Source organism: Lissotriton vulgaris, chromosome 2_1, assembly GCF_964263255.1.
Source record: "Lissotriton vulgaris chromosome 2_1, aLisVul1.2, whole genome shotgun sequence".
Classification (NCBI taxonomy): domain Eukaryota; kingdom Metazoa; phylum Chordata; class Amphibia; order Caudata; family Salamandridae; genus Lissotriton; species Lissotriton vulgaris.
Genome location: NC_141687.1, coordinates 230,745,262 through 230,761,882, shown reverse-complemented (window position 1 = coordinate 230,761,882; position 16,621 = coordinate 230,745,262). Strand labels below are relative to the sequence as shown.

General features: G+C 45.4%; 1 protein-coding gene across 1 annotated transcript in view; it reads right to left on the bottom strand.

The window, feature by feature from the left end:
- CAMKK1 (calcium/calmodulin dependent protein kinase kinase 1) overlaps positions 1–16,621 on the bottom strand; it is a 1,268,063-nt gene that overhangs the window by 653,341 nt on the left and 598,101 nt on the right. Inside the window, exon 6 of the mRNA XM_086954811.1 lies at positions 3,820–3,871. Within this exon, the coding sequence (XP_086810937.1) occupies positions 3,820–3,871 (52 nt within the window). The remainder of the gene's footprint in view (positions 1–3,819; positions 3,872–16,621) is intronic.

Here is a 16,621-nt window from a genome sequence, read left to right as displayed (position 1 = left end):
GCATACACACAACAGAGAACCACATCCCTACCATACAGCCTCCCCTCCACCGCCACAAACCTGCCATCAGGGTCCACCACTTGGTTCAGCACCTGGAACGGTATCCCTGCTCTCACCCAAATCAATACCCCCCTGGCATATGCTGAGTAAGTGGTGCCGAACACCTGGCCCGCCATCTTTTCTGCAATGCCGCACACTCCTTTTTTGTCAGATGGGTCTCCTGTAGCATAGCAATCTGCACCCCCCTTCGCACCAGAAATGCGTGCACCTTGTGGCGCTTGACCATGGTACGTATTCCCCGGACATTCCACGTTAGGCATTTTAAGCTAGGTAACGTCCCCATACCAGCAGCAATTAGTCCAGGTCAAACTACACCAGTTCACATCCCCCCCAAAGCAGTTGCCCCCCCAAAACAAACTCTGAAAAGAAAAACACCCCAAACCCCACTCCCCAGGACAGAGCCCACAAACCCAGTGTCAGCCCCAATCCAAACCTCGGTCCTACCACACATTCTCCTAGCCTGTGGTCTCCACCACAGAAGGCCTTAAGGGCCCTAGGGGGGTGAGTTATCGCCGACCCCAGCTAGCGGGGCCCACGCCCCGCGCTCCCATCCCATCCTGCCAACGTGGCACCCTATCCGGCAACCCACCCATCGCCAACAGGATACCACCCTACCATCAGTTCTTGTCCAAGTCCCAGCACAGTCTCAACCATGAAATATCCCATCAGAGGTCTGGGGGGTCACCACCGGCCCCTTCGAGCTTTCCGCTTCCGAAAGGTCCTCTCCTGTCCTGCTGCCTTCTCCGCCGGAGTCCGTCTCCACCAGTTCACTGTCCTGCTGCGACCCCGTGATGGCCGCCGTCGCTGCGAGCGCATCCCTCTTGTCCGCAGCCATTTGAGCCTCCCGTTTCTCCCGCTGGCGCCTATTACGGGACCGGATGCGTTGCGATTGTCTGACCTGAGGCTGTTTAGGCCGATCTCGCCTACTTTTGTGGGACCGATCCGTCCCCGCTCTATACGACTCCAGCCACTGCCATGCCTCGTCCGGGGTCTGAAAGAAGTGCGTAGTCTCATCCAGGATAACCCGCACCTTGGCCGGGAAGAGCAAGGAGTATTGAATGCCCTCCTCTCGCAGCTCCTTCTTCACCGCCAGGAACGATGCTCTGCTTTTCTGGACCGCCTGGGTGTAGTCCGGGAAGATTGTAACCCTGCTGTTCTCTACCTCAAACGGGCCCGACCTCCGAGCCTTCTGAATGAGGAGGTCCCGGTCCTTATAGTGGAGGAGCCGCACCACCATCGGTCGGGGGGGGCGGCCAAGCCCTGGCGGGCGAGCAGGCACCCTGTGGGCTCGTTCCAACGTAAAGAAAGGAGTAAGCCCCTCCGGCGCCACCACAGTTCGAAACCAGTCCTCCATGTAGGCCACCGCATCCTCCCCCTCAATTCGTTCCGGCAGGCCTACGACCCGCACGTTGTTCCTCCTATTGCGGCCTTCGGCATCCTCCGCACGCCGTTCCAGCGAGTCCAGCCGGGCCAGGATGTCCGTGATTTTATGCTCCGCGGTCACTACCGACGGTTTCAGGTCCAGTAGCAGCTGATCATGGTCCTTGACCTTATCCGCTAGCTTCGCATGGTCCGCTCGCAAGAGCCCCAGGCCCGTGGCTACTTGCGCAATGTCCTGCTGCAACGCCTCCTTGGTCGAGGTAATCGCATCTAGTATGGCATCCAGGCGTCGGTTCAGTCGTTGCTCCTGGTCCAACTCCTTCGGGGGGGTCTCGCCCATCTGGGACGGCGCCGCCAGGTCCCCCTGTCTGTGTTCTACGGCCACCGGTCCTCCCTTGGCCGCCATCTTAGGGTACTGCGTCACAGGCCAGGAAACCCGTCCGGTCCCGGCACTCGTGGGCCGGTGCAACCTTCCCAATATTGAACAGGATCAAATGCCACCGCCGGTGCCCGTAGTTCCAAGGGCCAAGCGGGTGAACTCTGTCCGACCCGGCCCCTCGTGAGCCCGGAGGAGGAAGGGAAAAGGGAAGGGTAGCGGCCGGTCTTTTGTCCCCCGATCTTCAGGACTGTCGCCGCAGTCCCTGCCGCCTCGATCTCTCAGCTGCAGAGCCCTCCACCAGTGGGCACCAAGTCAGCTCAATGTCGATGTCCGGAGTTGCCCGGCCGCGCCGCCGCCATCTTCTTCTCACTCTCGGCGACACCTCAGCCGTCGCCCAACTGGGTCTCCACGGGGCCAGCAGTCCCCCGACAACTTTCTATCAACGCCCAGTGGACCCCCTACACTTCGTAGGGCAGGAGCGCGGACCACGGGTCGCCCAGGGTGCTGAAATCAGGAGAATTAGCGGGATTCCGCGCGGAGCTGCGAGCTCACGCCGCCATCCCGATCGGCGTCCAAGCCACGCCCCCCGACACTCTTCTTTATATATAATAGATTACTTCTCTCTCGCACAACTCTTCATAGGATGAACGCTGATATATCTGATACTTGCTTGTCTTGTCCCTTATACATGCTAATTGAAAACAATTACTTTTTACTTGCCCTTATGTTCATTGAATTATGGAAACGTGGATGGGATCAAATTACCCTTATCTTGGACTCTAAAATACCCTTCTCCATTACCAACATTTTTTTAGATGGTTTGTACACATTTTGGATCTGCCTTTAGGGGTAGCTTTTCAACAAATTACTAAATCCTGGAAAGACTCTTCTAAACTATTGTTTCAAGCTTGGTGGTATGCAGTTTGCTATATCACAGACTAGATACAGCTTATGTATATCCTGTTTCCCTTGCCGCAAAACGCTTACAGTTGTGGTCCCCAATTACAAAGTTTATTGATCTTCAAGCTGGACTTTTCTTTGCACGCAATACCTCAGAACAAGAAGTTTTGAAGCCTTCTTGACATTTCATGTTCTGTACTCATGAATATTTAGGCATGTTGAAAACCTAGATAAGTTACCAGACCTTGTTTATATCCTTATACATTCCTTACTCACTCTCCTTATCGACATTGTAAACATGATTTCATGTGTGAGTATACGTTCTTATCTCATATTATGTAACTGTATTTTATTGTGTTTTCTTTTTTTCTTGAATACACTTTTTTAAACTAAAAAAAAAGATTTTATACAGAGTTTTCATGTTTTTTTTAAAATGTAGCAGCAGTCTAAGTTGCAAGACGTTTCTGACTTGGATGACTAAAAAAGCTATTACTGTGAGTGGGCCAATCTTTTGACTTCCTCACGCAAAACTCTGCTTGCGCATGGATCGGACTGACAAGTGATGCACGTAGTTAATTACTAGGTGCAATGCAGTCTGCACCCCCTTAAATGGTGGTCAACTCTGTCATAATTTAACAGGGAAAATGATTAGTAATTAACAGGAAGTGCATATTTTCATGCAGTAAGCAATAACATCTGCATGTTACTCCCCATTACATGGGGGAAAACGCAAGCCTCTGGGTTTAATTCGGTACACTAAAAATTGAAAATCCTTACGGCGCCCTCATATTGAAGGCTTAAGTACAGAGAAACTCTTTTAAAATACGCAGTTACCTGGAAGAAAGCGGGTAATTCTGTTTAGCAAAAAAGGTTAAATAACAATATTTAAAATTAGAATTTGATGGCATTTAGCAATGAATGAAATAATAAATACTCTAATTCATTTAAAAAACATACCGGTATTACATTTAACTCTATTACTTGAAATGGTAAATATTTCCTCATTTTTAAGTATTTCTACTCGAAATATGTCAATTAAACACTTTCATATTTAAAAAGTAAATATTGCACAATTGTGTAGATAATTCAATGAGTCTTACGTGGAAATCCATACTGCTTCAATAGCTTCTTTTTAGACAGAACTTTCATTGCCTGTGACAAAAAAGAGAAGTGAAACATCATTGGTTAAATCAACACTATCACTGTTTCCTCGAGCTATACTGCTGCTTTTGCAAAGTGACTGTAAACACAACGAAGGATCAAGCATTTGTGACAATAATATGTCTGACCTTTAACTTTGGAAACACAATCTCCATTTTTTATTTACAAAACAGAAAAATGACGTGGACTCACAAGTGCTTACTTAGGATTTGCATTTATGGTTATGCGCCCCATTGATAAAGATCGAAGACAGAGTGTAATGAACTAGTCGGCTCTAAGTTTCTTATGGAGTTTGTGAGAGGATAGCTGAACAAAGACCACATGATGAGCTGTTAGTCCAGAAGAGAGCTCTAGTCACTGTATGGACTCACGGCTTCACTTTGTCAATCACTCAAGTATCCAGGTACTTCATAGTCACCCTGAAAATGTATTGGAGCTCTGTTATGTAGGAAAGGGGACCTACTTTTTATCAATAAGGACTTTTTCTTTGCCTTGAGTTTAGAGATTGGAGGATTACTTAGCACTGCTAGCTGCATGCATCCGGTCTATCCCGTAGACATTGGGGTCTGTGTGAGGAACCTTGGAAATTGTTTTCTTGCTAGGTGTAATCATGCACCAACCTTCTTTCCACTTGTCCATGTTATGCTCATAATGAGGAGGTGCTCAAGGTAGAGGTGGCTTCAGCAGGGGATATCACCGGTCGATTGTCATCTTTGATACTTCTACCTCTTGTGATAGAAAGTTTCCATCTTTTTGTCATTTATGTCTGCATTAACAGGTCTATGTAAAGGTGTAAATCACTTGTGACCTGGGATTACGCCAAGTGTTCATTATGGATACCTTGCCAGATACAGCACTTTACAAACATTATTTAAATTACTCCAAGAGATTACAACTGCCCAACAGAGAATTATCCATGCTAATCATAGTAGTAAGACCTCGCTTCCAGTTACCCTGACTTGTCCTGAAATACGCCATTATGGTCGACTCATAAAATGCGGTTGGCATTATGGGGAAACTAACTTCCATCCTGGCTACAGTAGTGGTATCTCATTGTACGGGCACCATTCTAATGAACTGCTCAAGTAATATACAGGAAAAGCTTCCCAAATGGTGACCCCAGAATTGATACTATGTAGTTGCTGGACTTTTGCACAATTGTTTGCTACTTCAAACTGGATCTTCTGCATGACAAAAGCCAAGGAAGCTGAGAAGGCAAAACTGAGTCTCAGAAATCTGTCAGATCCCCAAGATAGCTGTTCAGAAGGCAAGCCAAGCTCGGCTAAATCACAAAGAAAGCATTGGCATCTTCAACGGCAAAAGGGGCGTCCTTCCTTTTAAAAAGAGGTGAGGGGAGTAAACATCTCTAGTGTTAGAATCACAGAGACTCAAACATTGTATAAGGAGGGCTCCAGCAGTGTTTACCTGAAATTATCTTAAGCGAGTGCGGTGCGCAAAATGCAGCAGCACAAATCTTCTCTAAAGCTTCTAGCCAAGACCATATCTTTCACTGTGATATATCTGTTACACTATCTCTCAGTAACTAAAATTATTTGAATTAATTGTTTCTTTACTGTCATCAAGCAATAAATAGTATAGAGTGCTCTTCTACTCTAAAGGGAACATGGGTATATGTTTAAATATTGCCAAAGTTTTGCAGAGTATTCAATTTATATTCAATTAAGAGGATAGTCACTGTCCCTATCGCACCTTGTTAAAATAAGCTTTATTATTTTAAAATGTATGTATGTCATCCTAAAAGGGTAACCAAATACTGTTTTCAAGTCACAGATTATTTAAGGTTCCTGAAGGGAATTGAATAATATAGTAGCCAAATGAATCCAAGGTAAAACATCTGAGAGCAGTTTTGGGTATGATTTGGATGCAATCTCATGAGAAATGAACACTTAGGACCTGTTCCCAAATCAAGCTCTATTGAGTGCACAAATTGTGCTCTTACTAATTATCGATTGGCAGGATGGTATTTCCATTCAATTCATTCTGTACACTTAGTCTATATTTCAAGAATCCTGTATAGTGTTTGTTATCAGGCTGTTTATGGAGCATTAATCGACTAATTGGATAAAGTAAAGAAGCCTCAACCTCTTAAGGCCTTTCACAAAAGTTCCAGAACCACTGCAAAGAAATAAATACGGTAGCTGAGCATATGCAGTCCACAGTTCATGTCTTAAAGACAAAAACGCCCACACTTAATAAGAAAGACATCATAGATGAAAACTGCAGACTTAAAGAACAGAATAAGATAGACGAGGCACTTAAAAGAGATAATCAAAATGTTTCATGCAAGATAAAAGTAAGAGTATTTCCCAACTAATTGAAACAAAGACAAAGAAAAAAGCTCCATCACAGGGTTGGACATTGTTACAAAGGAAGTACTTAACGAAGGCGGGTCAAAGGCGCGCTGACAAAAGACAGACAAGTAAAGGCTGTATCTAAAGCTAAAGCTATGAGTCAAAATAACGTGTGCGTGTGATAGCACTAGGGACAGCTGTACAAGACTCCTCAACCATGAGGGATCCATTGCAGAAATGACGGAGCGAAACAGGCGCTCCCCTCTCAAACTCTTTGCATTCATTCCAACAATAGATGATTTACAAGTAAAGATATTAAAGCAATTCGTGTTGTTGTCGGTAATAATAACTATAACCCCACACAGGTAGATTCTCACTCTTTGATCATTAGAACAATGATAGCAGAGGCAGAATAAGAATTGGGATATGTGGATGTATGTAGGAGCAGGAAGAAAGAGCCCTGATTGGCCCTAACCCCATGGTAGCATTGACTGAAGGGTTATTGATTTGATACATTAACGAATTGCAATGTGTTAGACCTGGCCCTTTTGGCAGGTTTATCCCCAAACGTTTTGCCTTTTGCATCCTATTTTTCTGACCAAGCTTTTGTTGGCTATAGAATTATGGGTACTGCTGATCAGTGTTAAAGTGCATATGCTCTCTGTATATATTGTCATAATGATTGGTTTTCCATGATTGGCATATCTGATTTACTGGTAAGTCCTTAGTGAAGTGCATAATATGCGCCAGGACCTGTAAATCAAATGCTATTAGTGGGCTTGCGACACTGGTTGTGCCACCCACATTAGTAGCCCTGTAAATGTGTCTCAGACCTACCACTGTAGTGTCTGAGTGCGCAGTTGTAAACTGCCAGGTTGTCCTGGCAAGTGCACCCAATTTCCAGGCCCAAATCTTACCTTTCCTTTCATGTAAGGCACCCCTAAGGTAGGCCCAAGGTGTCCCCATGGGCAGGGTGTAGTGTATGTAAAAGGTAGTACACTGGTGTGAGTGACAAGTCCAGATAGTGAAATACTGTTTATTTAGTTTTTCACTATTGAAAGGCTATCTCTCCCATAGGATTATCATTGGGGTTGCACTGTGACATTTTTACATGTGTAGTTTTCCATGGGGCAAGAAAGAAAAATGGAGTTTAGGCTCTCTGAGCTCAGAAATGATTAATGCACCTTTTGGTAAAGGTAGTTTTTAAATGTTGTGTTTGAAAATGCCACTTTAAGAGAGTGCGCATTTTCTTACTTTACCATTCTGTGTACCTCTGGCTGTTAGTGTATTCAGGATCTGGTGTTTGAGTGACAGGCGCTGGGGATGTGCATTCCCTCTAGACCAGGGGTACTCATATTAAGACCCACGGGCCGCTGGCGGCCCGGCAAGCCTTCCGTGGCGGCCCGCGGATCATGCAGACATCTACCCGAGTTTCAATTTTTTTATTTTTTTTTAAAGAGTGTCTGCAACCAGAGTGCGACTCAGAGACTCTGCTGCTCTGTGGGGGCCGGGCGATTCCCGCCATAGTCAGAGTGGGGCTGCAGGGGCGCTAAGAGGTGAACAAAGCCTCATTAACATGCCAATGGTCTTTTAAAGACCTGTGAAGTGCTCGGGTGCAGCTGTGTGTGTGTGTGTGCCCCCAGAAGCTGTCTCAGCCCCGGCACACACATGCAGGGTGAGGTGACAGAGGGAGGTAGAGGGAGGGAGACAGAGGGAGGGAGGGAGAGGGAGGGAGAGCGAGGGAGGGAGGGAAAGCGAGGGAGGGAAGGAAAGGGAGGGGGAAGGAGGGAGGGGGAGGGAGGGAAAGGGAGGCAGACAGAGGGAGGGAAAAGGAGGGAGAGGGAGGGAGAGCGAGGGAGGGAGGGAAAGGGAGGGAAAGGGAGGGAGAGGGAGGGAGAGCGAGGGAGGGAGGGAGAGCGAGGGAGGGAGGGAAAGGGAGGGTGAGGGAGGGAGAGCGAGGGAGGGAGGGAAAGGGAGGCAGAGGGAGGGAGGGAGGGAAAGGGAGGGATAGTGAGACGGAGGGAGAGGGAGAAAGAGGGAGGGAGAGGGAGAAAGAGGGAGGGAAAGGGAGAAGTAGGGGGGGAAAGGGAGGGGGACAGAGGGAGAGGGAGGAGACAGAGGGAGGGAAATGAAGGGAGAGCGAGAGAGGGAGGGAGGGATAGGGAGCGAAAGGGAGGGAGTGGAAGGAGAGCGAGGGAGGGAGGGAAAGGGAGGCAGAGATAGGGAGGGAGACAGAGGAAGGGAAAGGGAGGGAGAGGGAGAAGGAGGGAGGGAAAGGGAGGGAGGAAAAGGGAGGGAGAGGGAGGGAGAGGGGAGGGAAAGAGAGGTAGACAGAAGGAGGGAGACAGAAGGAGAGAGGGAGGGAGAGCGAGAAGGATGGAGGGAAAGGGAGGAAGAGCAAGGGAGGGAGGGAAAGGGAGGGGGAGGGAGACAGGGGGAGGGGGAGAGGGAGACAGAGGGAGTGGGAAGTAAAGGGAGGGAGAGGGAGGGAGGGAGAGAGAGGGAGACAGGGTGAGGGAGACAGGGTGAGGGAGAGGGAAGGAGAGAGAGGGAGACCTCAGAGAGAGAGGGAGACCTCAGAGAGAGGGAGACCTCAGAGGGAGGGGGGAAGGAGGGAGACCTCAGTGTGAGGGAGACCTCAAAGAGAGGGAAGGAGAGAGAGGGAGGGAGAGGGAAGGAGAGAGAGGGAGACAGAGTGAGGGAGAAGGAAACAGAGAGAGAGAGGGTGACAGAGAGATAGAGAGTGAGACATTCAGAGTGAGTGAGACAGAGGAAGAGAGGGAGTGAGACAGTCAGAGTGAGTGAGACAGAGATGGAGAGAGGGAGTGAGAGAGTCAGTGTGAGTGAGATGGAGGGAGACAGAGAGGGAGGGAGAGGGAGAAAGAGAGGGAGGAGACAGAGAGCGAGAGAGAGAGAGAGAGAGACAGAGAGAGACAGAGACAGAGAGAGATGTGTGTATGGTCACAGTTTTTTTTGTTGCTCTAGCCTTGCCCCCTCCCCCACTGACCCCGCCACCACCGGTTCGGCCCTCGTACACAAACCACACTGTAAATGTGGCCCCTAAGAGAAAGGTTGTGAGTACCCATGCTCTAGACAGTCACTGGGTGGGGTGGTTTGAGGGGCAGTTGCTACTCTTTGAACGTGAAGGACTGGACTGTTCCTCGCCTTTCGGTTATAACGCAAAAAGAAAGAGCAGGGTGTACACTTTAATGTGGCCTCCTCAAAGCGAGTGTGGAGCCGGGATTTCTAATCCCCATCTTAGGAAGTGCAGGGAAAATTAACGTGCGCATGGTGAGTGAGTCTATTTCTCCAGATAGAGTGCATAACACCTTGTGTTCTGCCCCTTCATTCCTTTTTTATGAAATTGTGCGAGGAGTGCTTTCATTTGTTCTGTAGTGCGTAGAACGCTGCACTTTCCAACTCGTTCGGGAGAGCTGAGGAGGACGTTCCGAGCTGAGCCCCAACCCCCTTGGTGTGCAGAACCTGACGAAGATCGGCCCGTACCCATGAGGAACGGGGTCAAGACTGATTTTCATATAGCTGGATCTGGACTGGGTGGCGAAGTGAGCTAAAAAACGATGATGGATTTTACCCAGATCTGTGACTGGGGTTGAGTATCAGAAAAGTTTCAGCACTCTGTCCATCATCTCCTTGTGTTTGCTTTGTTCACCCTAAGTTGGCAGGGTATGCCCAAACGTGGGTCCCTTGCTCACTTTGCCACTGGATTCAAGCTAGACTGGCTGATGAGGGGTGTTACCCCGAAACCATTACCAGGATGGTTGTTTCTGATCCAGGTAAGACCTGGCTTGGCAGTTTGGGCTAGACTGTTCCCATGAGGAACAGGGTCAAGACTGATTTGCATATGGCTGGGTCTGAACTGGGGTGGCAAAGTGAGCTAAAGAACGATGATGGATTCAACCAAGATCTGTGATTGGGGTGAAGATCTGAAAAGTTTCATCTCTCCGTCCATCATCTCCTTATGTTTCCCCAGCAGACCAGCACAACAGGAGTAAAGCGTCGCTCAGTTACCAGTGTGGCTGACCGGAGTTCCCGACTCCACCCATAAACACCCCAGGAGACCGAAGACCATGCGATTCATTCATGGATATCCAGTTAGCCGGGAGCTTTGAGAGGAGACCAGGGCGGGACCAGATGTACGTAATATAACATAATAGGTTATGAACCTTACATGACACATAATAGGTTGCCTTTTCGGGGTTTTTGTGGTTTCCTGTGACGGAACCCCAAAATGCTCCTTGAATATGCAGCAATGTTTGTACAGATCTTTAGTACTCCCTTGTAAGGAAGTAATCGTCTATCCGTTTTGTCTGTATTCTGTCTGATAACACAAACAGATGTGCTCGAGAATAGACATGACAGTGCTTCAGACATCATCAGGCAGAGGATATAATTTAATACGCTGGTAAGAGGATGGGACAGAGGGAGCAAACTGCAGTGACCAAGAAAGCATCTCGACATAGTATACATAATGAAATTTATGGTTTAAAAGGCTGATGTTTGTGACCTTGGGATTGTTACTGTAACCAAGTTGAATGGAAGGAGGAATTTTCATAATATCTGGACTGATCTTGAGTGGTATCAGAAGTATAAAGAACTTAGGAAACTGCTAAGGCTGTCTTTGAAGAAAATATCTAGTGAAATGTTTCTCTGTATAAAAAGAAACAGAAAACTTACTCGGGAGGAAAAAAACAGAGGGAAGACTCCCATATCGGGCAAGGATGGATGTCAGTAATAAAATGAAAAACTCCAAACATCTAGAAGCTTGTTTTGTAAGGGTGGGGCTGTCTGAGGATCAGGTTGATTTGTGAATAACAGAAGTGTAGTGGCCTGAAAATCTAAGGGCACTATATACTCTGCAAGAATTCAAGTTGGCCTATCGCAATATTATTTTAAGAAAAATAAAGTAATCCCTGGGGAATTGTGGGCGTTAGTGAGGATTCCAGAAACTGCTTCAATGTTGCTATCTGCCCATTCCCTGACCATTTCTACATTTGATATTTCATACCTTGGTGCCATGTGAATCTCCAGTCCTCGCGGGACGCGACCGACCTCCAAATACTTGGAGATAGATATAATCTCCCACCATTTAGCCTGCTCGTTTTGCACTAATTTCTCAAGTTGTTTCATGTTTGTTCTTAGTACAATTCGCTGCCCACTGTCCCAGATGCTTGTGATTGATTGCCATGAGGCATGCTAGCTGCACGTTCAAACAATATCTCAGTTGCGGCTTCCCAATCTCACAGTGCGTTGGCAGCCATTGTGGTAATTGATCAAATGTTAAATCACTGTTTGTTATGTTAGTGGCTTTAGAAGAAATCATTCTTCCCACTCTACGCTACTCACCTGACTACAGGGTATGCGGCACTGGTCCTCCGGCTCTTTCCTTCACCCACTGCTGTGCCAGGACTTCATTTTCTACTCCGGGGGATTACTTGGCTTCTTCATGGAAATCAAAACATTGGGAATGGCATCTGCCAGCGCCCTGGCTGGGCCGTTGCGTCCCCTCCTTAGAATGAGGGTCTGTGCATCAAAGACATCTTCTCCATCATATTTTATGCATCTCCTGTAATCCTTCAATCCAATAGACCAGGCACAGACTCCTGAATCTTCCATTTGAAAAGTTTTATTTTGCCACGTCCGCCGTAACGCGTTTCGGTCAACCCTGTGATCTTACTCACATAATGCGCAGCGTTTCAGTGCCCTTTAAATCAAAACACGTGACCGTTTCAACAAAGAAAGACTCTTGTCATTGGGATGCTATCTCCGAGGCAATTTAAACTAACATAAACATTTACAGTAAAATACACATTAGCCATTTCATGTGAGTGTGAGAAACCTAATGGAACTATTGATGGTCTGACCGCATGCTGATGTCGGCTAGAATAGACTTTGTCTTTCCACACCAAAAGATGAGGCATGATCAACATAAAAGCAGAGTTCCAGTAGGTTCTCCCAGTATCATACAGTTTGTCAAGGCTGACTTGAACAAATCATGGTCTTGACCAGAACTTATTAAGTTTAGTTTCTGACAATAATCCACTCAGACCTCACTGTAATACTGGTCATAATAGCCGCCTATATCTAAAGATGTGCCACTAGAGTGTCTGCTTCTCATGTTCTCTGGTCTTGTACAGTTGATACTGTATGCAGGGATGGTTCTTTGTACTCTCCCTATACCTAGTCCCTGTATCACAAGAGTCTGCTATGCATTGCTGCTGGTTATCACGTTGTACCACACCACAGCCCGCGGTTTGAAAAAAAGTGTACCACGGAGCGTTGAAAGGCCGTTTCAAAACGCCGCAAGGCAAAGAAACTTTGGCGCCTGAGTGGACAAATGAAGCCGACGCCTTCAATATTCTAGGAAGGAATCTTTTGAAATATTGCAATTAAACGGGACATCGACTTTTAGAGGACAATCCACAACATACAAAAACATGTCACTACTCAAGTGCTAGATCGGCTGATCCAGCTAGGAGGTCCTGATGAGAACCCATTAGTCAAGGGGGTTCGAAACGCGTAGCCCCGAGTTTTGGGGACAAAAGGATTAAGAATTTGGAGCAATTCACCTTGGATTTTATGTATTTTGTCAACATTGGGTTCCTTTGGCCGGTGTGGAATATGTTTTGAATTTGAGATTTTCTAAGATATGTTTCTTAATGCATAGTTGTCTTGGCACTAGGCTGTTGGATTGTATGGTGACTGAAAGTGTAGTTTGACAAGAGTGTATGGATGCTGAATGAATGGAGAGAAGTGGATTGTAAAGTATTTGGTTAATGACTGTAAGCTGTATTGAAGTGATGGATAAAAGTGGTGTGATGATGAAAATAAGATGTTGAATGATTTTAAGATTATTTAGTAATTGTGAGGTTTATTAAAAAATGGAATTTGGATAAATACATGTTGATTAATTCAGACGGAAAAAGAGGTCTGAGGAACATGTTGTGTCATTTCAATGTGTCATCCCTGAGAATAATTTCCTTTGAATAGGTATCGGTATTGGCACTTTTGTTGTTCTTAGTACTCTGGGTACAGCAGGCTATGGGGACAGAGCAACTTACCTCAGGCCCCTTCATGTGCTGAGGGTGTGTTAAAAAATATTTTTTAAAGTTCACAAGTGCAATACATCTTTTGTGAAGGATGAAGTTTGTGCAAGGGTCTTGAACCAATATCAGCCACTAGCTGTACCCCAACTCTCTGCATCATTCATCAGTTCATGAAGTAACTTTACATTTGAGAAATAATGCTTCACAACTTCATTATTTATTTTTATTGAAAAGGACATTTTCGAACCCTCTGGCTTGTTGCCTGATTTCTCTTAGAGAAGCAATATCAAATAAAAGGAAGTCAGGTGGCGCTAAGCTTGTGCATAGGGCCTGATGGGGGGGATGCCCCTTTCAGTCTCTCGCCATAGCCATCAAGGACCCCATACCCTAAAATATGAAGGCCAAAGTAGAAGGAGGTAAATGGAATCGAACAGGAGAGAAAACAGAGATGCTGGACGTGTATACACCATCTGCCTAATCACTTTTGGGGTCAAGGAGGTCTGCACTTTATAGTGTATTTGTACAATATAAGGAGATATCTCATGTAACTCGTCAATTGAATATTAACCTTAGCAATAACTCTGTATAACCAACTCTGTAATTCAGCAGGAAATTAGGAATCCCTGAAAACCATACACAAATAAATATAAGTATCTCGGAAATGCGTGCACTCACCCTCACCCTTGTTATGATGCTGACACCTGTGGCTGACATCTTTGGCTGTGGCTCAGTCCAGTGTCCCAAGTTTTCACTGTCTTAGTCTGCCAGAGGTTTGGGTGACCCCTTTCAGTAGCCACATTTCTATTGACACTAGGTAGCGCCTAAGCAGAAGGTGCCCCTCAAAAAAGACCTTGCATGGAGGAAAAAGCCAGAAGGCAAAAAACCTCAGAGAAGACACGGAAGTCCTGGACTGGAACGCTGAACAGCACTCAAGGCCAGAGACACTGCTAGAGAAGAAGAGAAGAATTCCAAGGAAGAACTAGGAGAGGACTGAAGGAGCATGACAAAGGAAGAAGGATAAGATGAGAACTGGCAAAACCCCAGAAGTGAACGGCCATTTAAATAGGAGCACTGGAGCAAGACGACAGATCTGCACGAAGCATTGTGGCACAAGGAATAAACCAATGTCCCTCTTTTTGTAGGCCAAAGGAATATAAAATACCCAAGAGTCCGTATTGGACTGGGACAAAACGTGTAGACTTCAATACTACGATGGCCATCTTGAATTGGCTAAAATACTATTTCCTTTATCAAAAAAGCAATTCCCTTTGGACATATAAATCAGAACAAAATGACATAACATGCAACAATGATACAAGCAAACTCAGAGCAAAGCAATAGTAAACCAAAATCTGAAACAGCAAATAAATTCCAAATGTACAGTTTTATTTAATTATTAAAAAAGCAATAAAAGCAAGTTAAAAAGTGTATCAATCAAGGGAAAACAGACAATATATGGAACACAAAATATTCTAAAATTCATCACACAAGTTCCTAAAACTAAACCAAGGGAGAAACTCAAAAAGGAATTATTCAGCGTCAGTCAGAATAGTCCTTAAATTCTACAGTGAATTCTCTCCCCCAATCCTCAAGGAGGATTCACTGTAGAATTTAAGGACTATTCTGACTGACGCTGAATAATTCCTTTTTGAGTTTCTCCCTTGGTTTAGTTTTAGGAACTTGTGTGATGAATTTTAGAATATTTTGTGTTCCATATATTGTCTGTTTTCCCTTGATTGATACACTTTTTTAACTTGCTTTTATTGCTTTTTTAATAATTAAATAAAACTGTACATTTGGAATTTATTTGCTGTTTCAGATTTTGGTTTACTATTGCTTTGCTCTGAGTTTGCTTGTATCATTGTTGCATGTTATGTCATTTTGTTCTGATTTATATGTCCAAAGGGAATTGCTTTTTTGATAAAGTCAACAGTTGGTACCCCATCCCTTTGGTAGAGGGTCCCTCTCTCTTTTATTAGAGATAAAATACTATTTCTCCAAAAGCTTCACAAGGGATTCTGGGAGTGAGAAATGACTAAGTATTGAGACACCAATAGCGCCTCCTGATAGAGACTACCCCCCTCCCCCAGTCCCCCAGAAGATGAAAATTAGTGTAGGGAACAACATTAGCAGACTGGACACATGAATATAAGTTTAGATTGACAGCGCTGCGGCCCACCGGGCAATCTCAAAAACCTTCCAGGTCTACAGGAACCACGTGTCCTGCCCACCCGAGATAGCCTTAAGCCCTGACATCGAGCAGGACACTGCCAGCAGTGCAAACCTCCTTATATTTTCAATAACTACTTCAAGCTTCAATGCTCTTTTATGGGAGAGTATTGTAGTGTCTAATCGACTATAGAACATCATAATAATGAATACCATTAACAATAACATCTATATATAAATGTGGGCCTGCTTTATATGTGGCAAGAATGGGTCAATTACACTTACTAGTGCTAGGGTGTTGGGTGGCTTAACTACACCAGCTACCCCATCTTGAAACAGTAACCTAGTGGTCTTTATGTATATGTTGTTATATATATTTCTTTACGGGTGATCACCAGCGGATGCCACCCTTAGATTCACAGAGGATTACTGGATGATTTTGTACTACAGTACATCATCATTTTTTTAGCACAACCTTGAAGCAGAAGCACAATAACTTTAGGCCCTGACGAATGCCACAAGACCTCAATTAAGGGTCAATGGCTGAAACATGTTGACCTTCTTTGGTGACATACTCCAGCAGGTTTAATACTTCCTGCAGTATCCTTGTTTTAATCCTGACCCAGGGTTGCATGAATAAAGGCGTCTGTGTACCCTGTAGCCAGTTTTAACCGCCACATTATCTTTCGGCACGCTCTGCTTACCTCACTACCCTCAGATCATTGGGGGTATTTATTAACCTCTGAAAACATCCGCTTGAGCTCCTCTCTCAGTGAGGGAGCTCTAACCTTCCTTTAAAAGGAACATTTCATTTCAGCTAGGTTATTTTGTTTCTTGTTTTCATATTTCTCTCTCTTACTCAGACCCAGGTGTTCTATTGTGTTATATAGAGTATTAGGGAGGAGTCAACTCCTGCTGATCTTGGATCTCCCTCGGCCCTCCCTTTGTTTTCTTCCTGGAGAAATCGATCCCAATATTTTATGCATAGATAGTTAGATATATTGGATTACTTGCACATGAATAGACACTGCAAGTAGCAAAGCTTCACTAATATAGAATTCCAATTAACTCCGTAGTTACCAGCTCGGGTTTACAGCTTTTGCATTATGTACCTGTAGAAAATGGATGCTCAGAGGCAGAAGGTTGCTCAGAGAATGCCATCCCAAGCCCTCATTGAGCTACAAACACAAGACCCC